This window comes from Sardina pilchardus, chromosome 11 (assembly GCF_963854185.1).
Source record: "Sardina pilchardus chromosome 11, fSarPil1.1, whole genome shotgun sequence".
NCBI lineage: Eukaryota > Metazoa > Chordata > Actinopteri > Clupeiformes > Clupeidae > Sardina > Sardina pilchardus.
The window spans coordinates 28,537,878-28,547,877 of NC_085004.1; the positions used below are offsets into that span (position 1 = coordinate 28,537,878).

At 45.9% G+C, this 10,000-nt stretch overlaps 1 protein-coding gene across 1 annotated transcript in view; it reads left to right on the forward strand.

Moving 5' to 3' along the window:
- Positions 1-10,000, forward strand: part of LOC134095309 (protein kinase C-binding protein NELL1-like) — a 143,243-nt gene that overhangs the window by 66,459 nt on the left and 66,784 nt on the right. Inside the window, exons 12-13 of the mRNA XM_062548758.1 lie at positions 6,326-6,469; positions 9,706-9,763. Of these exons, the coding sequence (XP_062404742.1) occupies positions 6,326-6,469; positions 9,706-9,763 (202 nt within the window). The remainder of the gene's footprint in view (positions 1-6,325; positions 6,470-9,705; positions 9,764-10,000) is intronic.

Genomic DNA, 10,000 nt, shown 5'->3' on the forward strand with positions numbered 1-10,000 from the left:
GGCTCAGCTACCCGAGCCTGGAGTTGTTTAGCATATCTCGCCCGCGCCGCGGACCGAGTCTTTAACAGCCGATGCGTCTGTGGAACGATGGGAGCCCAAGTCACGTCCCCCCCCCCACGTCCCCACCAACCTACACCCCCCCCCCCCCTCCCGATTCAGCAGAGCAGAGCTCCACAATCCCATTACCTTGAGGCAGTCCACAGGTGGATTTACCTGCCGCTGCTTCAGCCCCCCCGCGCCAGCAGGTGCCTTTTTTCGCCACGCGGCGGATTAGCTCCGCTGACGCTGCATCAGGAAGCAAAACTCGGGGATTAGCGGGGCCCCTTCCACCGCGGGGCCCTCAGACGAACGAGACCCAGCGAGGCCCTACAAAAGCCCTGGCATTTTGCTCTTGCTTTTCATAAGAGCACCGGAATGAGGCGAGCTGAATCTAATTTACACAGCGCTGGCCTGATGGGTCAAAAATGGATCGTGTTCTTGGGAGCTATGCGCTCTGTTTATGCCTCTACAACAACAGCCAAAATGTCTACAGTGGCTTTTAATGTCTACTTGAGTGTCATTCGAAAAAGCATAAGCTGAAATTATAATGCCCATCTCCTGTAATGGCAAACAGGACGCTTGCAAAAAGCTGTTATCTCGTGCGGTCTGCACCGGAGGAAAGTAGCTATTATTTCCATAAATGCTCTTTCCCATCATGCTTTTGTGTCCTCTGTAGTCATGATACTTAGAGCTTGGGTTATGTTGCTCTGTCACTTTTGGCAGTAGTTACTATCATTCCTCTGTGAAAGTGGATGTGGCTCTCTTTTCTAATGCAAATCCGGATGCTAATTCTGATCAAAGTTGCTTTAGAGACCCCAAAGTCACTTGGCTCCTTTGCAGAGAGAGGCGCGCTTTTTTGTTCAGTTTTGCTCTAATGTGCTTCGGTCATAAAAGGCATCACAGCCAATTTGAAATTAAAATGATACGAGCTGCATTTTGGGTTGCATAATGGGGCACAAGTGTGAGACTCAATAAGTGTTTGTCAAGAGACCCCATAAGGTACTGCAAATTGTTTTCCGTATTCAATGTTCATTTTCACTGCATGCCTAAAGACTGTGGTGAGCTAACACACACCATTGTGCCGTCGTTGCCGCAGTGAAGTCTGTGAGTCATCATAATGTGTTGATGGCTTTTGTTGCCCGATGCAAATGCAGTGGATGTCATCAGTCTAGGACAGAAAGTGCTGATGCAGAAGTGCTTTAAGAGGCCTAAAGGATGCTCTTGACTCACATCGGTAAAATACTTGGAGGACTTTGCCTTTGGATTGTTGAGACTATAAAGGGGGGTAGTTGAAGAGGTATAGTTGTATGGGTTTCTTGGAATCTAAAATGGACGTGATCATTTCTGATCATCTCGGTCTCATCTCCGTCCGCAACTTCGGAGTGAAGTCGCGGGGGTCAGGACGGCTCATTAGGGCCATTCCTTCAAAAACTCGTCTTAAGCGTCCTCGTCTCTCTTATTGCTCCAATCAGTCAGCGAGCTAATGAGATCTTACATCATGAGAGCGAGAGGACGGCGCGCGCGGCCATCACTCATTCCCACTTGGGCTTAACTAGATCCTGGGCCCCTCTGTGCTCCCGCCGCACATTTCAGAGGCACTCAGCTGAAACCTGGGGAAAAGCCCATCGCCGGCTCTTATTGGACCAAATTGCCTCCATTACAGTTGCTCCTCTGCAAGGTTGGAGCTGCGCGTTGTCGATGGAGGAAATAAGAGCTGGATGTTAATAAAGACTAAGGAGCAAGTTATGAGGTGGTCCTTTTATGAGGCAGGAAAAAGAAGCATGAGAGATTAAAAATGTTAAAAATGGAAAGACGCGTTAAATGTAATGAAGGATAACTGCAGCCGGCTTTGCATGAAGCCAACAATGTTTTTAAAACCTTAGCAGTAATTGGAGTTCCCTGTATATTTCACATCCAGAGTTTCTTTGGTCTTCACAAGGCGCTGTCTAGATTGTTTGTAGTGTCTGCATGTGTGCATCTGGTTGTATGTTTATTTGCGATAGTATGTCTGTATTTTGGAGCCTGCTGTTTCCTTACCCACAGTGTGCAAATATCAGAGCTTAAGAGACTTAGTGAGAAGGCTCAACTCACTGCGCTGCACGCATGTCATATTTCAGTGGTGACAATTAAGTCTGGCAAACTCCTTTGAGGCCAGCTGCTGCAACACTAGTGATTTAATGTCTCACAAGAACTAAGACAAATTGTGGCATTACAGTGCCAAAGTAAAGAGTAAATCACTGTTCAGCCCATGCCAATATTTTAGGGTCTTTCTTCTCCCCCTTAAACAGCTCTTTATGTGTGGAGGCAAGGGACGATGAAAAGTGCCCCAGTATTTCCACCATCCTTCAGTCCCCTCGGACTCAATACAAAAAACTGTCATGCTCTGGCTAATACTTGATTCCCACATGCAGGCAAGGCTCACAACTTTGTCAAGGAATAGCTGAGTAAATCCTATAACTAGACGGAACATTTTATAAGTAAGCTTTTATTTTCTGTGAAACATTTATTTGGATGTCAAGCACAAGGAACTGAGCTGGCTTTTTGCCTTGTGAAGTAGCTTTTACGGCTGGTCTGGGCTGTGGAGATACTCAGGGTGGATATCACTGCAATATGTTCTCCAGCCTTCCATTCCCTGCATAAGCCGTAGAGAAGTGAGCATTCATTGTTAGCTTAAGGCATCCCGGCCTCAGAAGATATCAACCTGGTTTTGGCCAAATGCACATTGATTTATACTGGCTTCAAACTCAACCGAGAGTTGTGAGCACAGCTCTTTGATCATTCATAATTTAGTGGATTTGTCCCTGTTTTTTTTTTTGTTGCTTAGAGCTTCTGCTGTCAGCATTATAATCTTGAATTGGGTAAAGTAACAGGTGGAAAGTCAGTTTCTGTTCCTGCAGAGTCGCTTGATTGCGGTCCCAGGGTGGTGATAAGGGTGAGCAGTCAGCTGAAATGTTTGATTTTTCACTCGGTAGAGTCAGGGATCGCAGTTGTGCATATGGCCTTGGCACTTTCCCTTTTCAAAAGCTATAAATATTCAACTTGACCTTGACACGACCCGAGGCATTCTATTTCATCTCAGTTCACTGCAATTACTGGGAATTTGTTCTAGCCATGACCCGCCACCAGAGACTGGACTTATTCCAGACAGGTTAAAAAAGAGACATTTTGTCTTCATAAGCGTAATGGGTAAATCACTAAATGTCATGCGGAAGTGGTGGAATCGATACCCCAAGGGCTAGAGAAGTCTCATGCAGGCTTTGTGAGGCTGTCATTGCCCTCACACCTCACAGAAAGGCCACTGTTGGGGGAAAATATCCAGTCTGCCACCCCACTGTTATTTCACAAACTATGTTTTCACGGGTACATTTATATCATCAAAGCAAACATTAGAGATTATGCATCCGAAGATGAAATTCATTTCTGAATGAGCAGGAATTAAAAGCAGAATGACAAAATATTGTGCATGCCAGCCGTGGTGAAACTATTAACCGTAATGATAGGCTGTTAGGGTATCATAAGCCAAATGATCACTAGGATGTTGACACAAAGGGCCATTAAACTCATTATCCTACTCCTGTTGTAATAGCACACACCTTCAAACAGGGCGGCTTGATTTGAGCCTTAAATTACCCTTCAACCTCCAACTGCACTCTTTTGCATATCTGTGTCGAGGGGGATTCTAATCATTTAATTGCATGATGATATTTCATGACTGAACATTTGCATCAAATCATTTTAATCCATACACATTTCATGATCAAATGGAATGTCATCCTGGAGCAGATAAATTCAAGTTGAAAATGAGATCTGTGGTTTATAATTTGGGTCATTATGAGATGAGAACATATTAGATTAGATTAAACGTTATTGTCATTGTGCAAGTACAAGTACTGAGACAACGAAATGCAGTTTGGGTGTAACCAGAAGTGCAAAAAAGCAGAAAAGTGCAATGTCAGTGTGATATACACAACATACAGTGGGCAAATAATGCATATATTGTATAATATATACAATATAGTGCAGTGTAGACAATAGTGTACAGTTAAGAAGGTGGAATGGTTTAGCTAATATGTGCAGTGTATTAGCAGTAACCTTATAAGAGCAGAATAGATATGAATAGGCAGTATGAACAATGTATGTACATTGTGTATGGCCATACTTTTATCAGACTTGGAGGGTCATTATGCCTTTGGCATCTACTTCTGGCTATGTCTTGTGGTGAAACCATGTCTGTTGTGTCTTATATGTGTATGTGATTGTTGATTGTTTGTGTTTGTAAGGCTGCTGAAACAACAGAATTTCCCTTTGGGGTGATTAAAGTATATCTATCTATCTATCTATCTATCTATGTACAGATTATGTGCAGTGTAGTAGCAGTAATATAATAGTAGTAAATAATACAGATGTATGAAGTGTATTAACAGTAATATCTAAGATATATATTCAGTATGAGCTGTATAGACAGATACTGTATGTACAGTATGTACAATTACAGTATGTGCAGTGTAGTAACAGTAACACAGGAGTAGTTAAAAATAAGTGTATGTGCAAGATGAATAGTACCAAGAGCAGTAGAATATGGCCATGTACTGTATAAGTGTCCAAGAGAGGTCCTCAGAGATGTGGACACCCAGAAACTTGAAGCTAGTGACATGCTCCACCTCAGTCAGCTGTTGATGAGAATGGATGTGTGTGTGCTAGCTTTTGACTTCCTGAAGTCCACAATGAGCTCTATGGTCTAAATGATGTTGAGAGCCAGGTTGTTGTTGGTGCACCACAATGTTAGGTGGTGGACCTCCTTCCTGTTGGCCATCTCATTATTGTTGCTAATGAGACCAATCACTGCAGTTTGCAAACTTGACAATGGTGTTGGAGTCATGTACAGGTGTGCAGTCGTAGGTGAAGAGGGAGTAAAGAAGAGAGCTCAGCACTCAGCCCTGTAGTGCGCCGGTGTCCAGAAAGAGGGTTGAGGAGGCGAGGATGTCTAACCCAACAGACTGCAGGAACTTATGAGACATTCACAGGTTGATGTGGTCGATGCACTGAACCAGCTCATCAATGGGGCTGGCGTCATATGGTGACAAAGAAATACTGTTGTGTGTCATCTATGTAACAGTGAAAGTTAGACCTTGTTCATAGTCTATTTAAGCTACATGAACATACCCAGTGAAACAAGAAGGGTTTGGCGCGCATATGCGTAACAAAATGTGTCATGCACTTCCAACAGGGGCACATAATCCGTTTAACTGGTGCAGACTATGAGAAGTCACTTCAGAACATTCGTGCCATCAGCGCCATGAGCTGTCATCTCTGTCCACGTTGCTTTTGTAGACTATGAACCAGCCGTTAATACCTTGTTGCCTGGTGATGTCTCCCAAAGGCAGCATGTAGAGGCTGAATAGAATCTTAAGGACAAAACCAAGCAATAAGCCCTGAGAGGCCTTAGGTTACAGGGATTTTAGGCACGTTGTTAGGCACGACATGCAGCGTGAATCAGTCTAGAATGGCAAAGAGAAGACAGATTTTCGACATTGTTGAAGAAAGTCAGAAATGTGGTTAAAATCTACTGCAGTGTGCTTCGACAAGTTTCTTGGCGGCTGCATCATTCATTCCCACTTGAACAATAATTCTGATAATAGATGTCAGGTGCAAGGGGAGTAACTCCTGGAGGTTTTTCAGGATAGAAAGAACTGTGGCACCAGGGAAACAATGTGTCTGCTTCGCAGGAATGAAGAGACCTAATGTCAGCAGGAAAACAGAGGGAATAGAAACTGAGTGAGTTAGCACAGGCTAGCACAAGGCAGCGAGGGCTCAATGTTGGTGCAACCACATGAGCGACAGGCTGGCAGTGGTAAAAGCTTCATTGTCCACTTTTAATTCTCCAAATTATTCCAACAGAAACACTTCTTGATATATTTTGGGAAACAACTCATTTTCACTTCCTGGATTAAGAGGGAGAAGTGAGATCCGGCTCAAAAAAAGAGAGAAAGAAAGAAAAAAAAAAACCCAGAAATGATATTTTAAATCCATATTGAGCTTTGAGTGTTCAAGCATCCAAATGTGGCCGGCTGGCGTGTGATTGGCAGAAGGTTAACCACTTTCTTATCTGCAGGGCACACGTCCCTGGTGCTCACGCGGTGACTGTCACACCCTCCCTGGAGGGAGTCATCCGTGTCCGGCGAGGCTACGGTGGGGATCGCTATCTGGCCATTAATCGCCAGGAAAACAATGCGTGGGCTGTCTTCCCTCTGCTAATGCCTAAATGCAATCCCCTTATCGCGGGCAGCGCCTCAAAGAGCCGGGCCATGGGACAGCCAAGGTCAGCGCCGCCGCCCGCCTCGCCACCCGTGACCCTGACAGATTAACTCACCTGACTCATAAAGCACCAGGACTGGACTGGGCTGGGGAGTGGAGCGTCAGGAGCACCCGCGTCAGGACAGCTAGCCGACGGCTTAAAAGGGCTGCAGTGGCTCTGCTGAGAAGGGGAAAAAAAACAGCAACATAATAAACCCGCGTGAATCAAGTCCACACCACAGTTTTTAAGAGGTTGACTGGAAAGTGCCTGCCATCTTTAAGTGTGTTTGTTTGTGTGTGTGTGTGTGTGTGTGTGTCTGTGTGTGTTTGTGTTTGCGTACATCTGTGTTTTTCTTCTCTGTTGTCAAGAACGCGCTGTTCCTCTTGCCAGTTGACTCGATTTGCATAAAGCGTTTTTTTGATACTGGTTTTAATCCACCTTCAAGCCTATCACTGGCAATCAAGCACGGGAGTGGATCGGCAGGCCTGCGCCTGTCTCTTTGATTCGCCGATTATGAGGAGGATTTGGGGACGAGGGCTGAGTGTGTCTCTGATGTGCTCTCCTCCTCCTCCTCCTCCTCCTCCTCCTCCTCCTCCTTCTCCTCCTCTCGGAGAGGAGGGCTTGGTGGAGGCTCAGCTCCAGGCTTTGGAGCAGGACACTGGAGGAGAAGCGTTAAGCCTGGAGAGGAGCTATCGAGCTGCATGCCTCCCTTCCCTTCCCTTCCCTTCCCTTCTCTTCCCTTCCCTTCCCTTCCCTTCCCTTCCCTTCCCTTCCCCCTCCTTAGTATCATTACTTGGCTATCGAGAGGGGTTGTGCACACATGTGTCAACTCTCTCATAATGTCGAGATTGATTTGACAGCTATGTCTCTCTCCTCTCGGCTTTGTTGGCATGACGCTATAGCATGGATGAGTATTTGGAAAGCGCGGAGCGTGTAAAGAGAAGTGAGAGCGCTTGCAGCAGACTGGTAACATGTGTGTCTGGGAAGGGCGAGTGGAGGATGTGGAGTTGGAGATGATGAAAGCTCAGGGTTTGGGCTTCGAGTGGAGTGGCCCTATTATGAAGCCGTGCAGTTCTCCTTTGTGTAGGTGTAATAATGCTCAAAGGAACATGTTGGCGAGCTACTCTACCAATGTGGGCAAGCAATATTCTAAATGTAGTTATTATCTCCTCACCCATCGTTAAGTGTTTTTCGTGTAGTGTGCTATTATCTAATCAAGGCTTTTTTGGGGGGGATATTCCCTGTTGGCCTGTCAGGCCTGTTGGCCTGTCTCTGAGTTCTCTTCTTCCGCAAACTGAAATCAATTAACACTAATTAACACCGTTAACAGTACAGCACTATGTTGTCCTTGAAGACGGATCGGAGCGGTGTGCTTAGCGACCGGTATGACGACGAGGAGCAAGCCTGGGCGTGCGGCTCCGATGCCAGCTTCCTTCCGTGCCGCAGAGCCCGGTTGACTGAGGAGGAAAGAATGGCACTTGTCATGTGCGCCCTCCTCAGAGACCGGCTGCTCTCTCTCTCTCTCTTAAGCTCAGAATTTCAAATCTCTCTAAATGTTTTATCGGCCCAGCTGGATTCACCTTCAGCCCAACCAAAGGAGCCCGCCGCTGGAAAATGGGCGTCTCCGAAAAAGCACAGCCCAGATCTTCACTCGACGCAGAGCGATCGGTCTCCGGCAACCTCTCTCGCAGGCCCCTCTGAAGGCGGCCTTTTAAAAAATGTAGATCTGCTGTTGTAAATAGAGACATGAGGGTCTGTTGCATAAATCAAGAGCTCTGCTCCAGCCTGGCGGTTTATTGCAAGCTTGCTCTGCCACAGCTACTGCCACAAGAAGCCACAATTCCTGTGGACACGGTGAAATTTTAATACTTCCAAGGCTTCCAGGTGTTGGATCCTGTGTGGACTCCTGGAGGAATTGTTCAAGAGGGAGCAGAATAGAGGGGGGGAAGTGTGTGTGAGAGAGAGAGAGAGAGAGAGAAAAAGAGAAAAAGAGAGAGCTCAGAAGACCTCAGTGACAGAGAGCTCATTTCTGATGTATCCTGAGTATGTGTCCATGAAACTAAAAGTAGATAAATGATTCCCAGGTTAGGGTTGCTCGCTGCTCACAGCTCTGCTGCCTCCTCCTCCTCCTCCTCCTCCTTCTCCTCCACACTGATCTGCCGTGCTGCTGGCACACTTGCATCACGAGAGAAGAGAGAAGCTCCAGCCTCCTCCAGGGGCACGCTAGTCTCCCCAGGTAACCAGCCAAGCGGTTTCCACGGCACCGGAGTCAGGCTCGGGAGCTCATTTCCCCTCATGTGACAGTGGCATATGGAAAATATCTTCCCTGTTTTTCCCGCGGAAAGGCAGAATAATTGTGTGCCGCTCCTCCCATATCACCCGGTGCAGCTAGCAGAAGTATCTCAGTGCTCCACACACCAACAGACATGCATATGTTTTTCAGCCAAGCTCAGGCCTGCATTATTGATAGGGCCTGTGTATAGCGTTTGTAGTTGAGTCGGCTGCTGTCGTCCTGCGTGTAAAAGTGGAATGGTAGATTAAAAAGAGTTTTTCGGTGTTTCGTCAGAAACAAACAAGATCCAAAGACAGACTGGAATTATGCTGCAGGGGTTCATTTAACGTTCTCTTTGTGTTCTGTGTCCAACTCTGTTGCCTAATGTGGGAGAAGACACACTGCGGTGAGAAATGGTTATTAATACTTAAACCTTAATTGTGGTATTATGTGGACATTTTCAAATGGCCTTTATATAACGAGGCATTAGAAGGCATTAGGAATTCACTGGGTGTGTGTGTGCCTCTGGATTAGGGAACGAATTCACAATTGGAGTCTTTGTGATGCTCTCAAAATGCTCTCAGTATTAAATAACGTTAACTGAGATGACTAAGATGATGGAGTGCTTAATCAAATCTCAGAGCCTTATTGTCATTAGGAGCCGTTTAGCAAGGGCAGTGGAAATTGAGACGTGCCAGTAACCATTTCTGTCATTACAGTTGGTTTGGGAGGGGGAGAGGAAGGAGAAGGCGAAACACTATGAGCTGTAAACATCGCGCCGGCTAAAGTGTCTTTCTGCTCTCTTGAGCGTTTCAGTGGAGATGTAACAGCAAATAGTCAGCGCCCTCCACATTTATTGGTGCCACTGGTAAATCTTTTTTTTTTTTTTGCCATTTTATTTGTTTTCACAATGAAAACAATCAAGTAGAACTCAGCTTTGAAAGGAGCCAAGTTTGGGAAGAAAGACATTTTTCATAAATAAATATTTTCAGCAAAAAAAGATAAACATCAAAAGATGATTTTGTATTCCTCTTTTTTAGCTCGTCTTTACCCGAGGCGCCTCTAAGTAAGTAAGGAGGGTGCTTCTGTGGATTGCAAGGAACAGATTGAGCTGGGGGCTCAGAATGCTGCAGAGGAGGAAGGCCTGGAGAGGTGGGGTACGTGTTGTTGGTGCAGGTGGTGACACGCCCCAGTTTCAAACCACAAGAGGCGACCATAGAGCTTTTTATTTGAAAAACAATGAAAGGGCCTCCAATTAGATCGGCAGGCAGAGAGCAAGCCTCCAGCAATCAATAGCGTGCCTGCGATGGCTGGGGACTGGTGAGAGAATGGTTTCGAGGAAAGCAGACCACCGTAATCCACTGGAAGAAATCCGCTTTTTTTTTTTTTTTTAA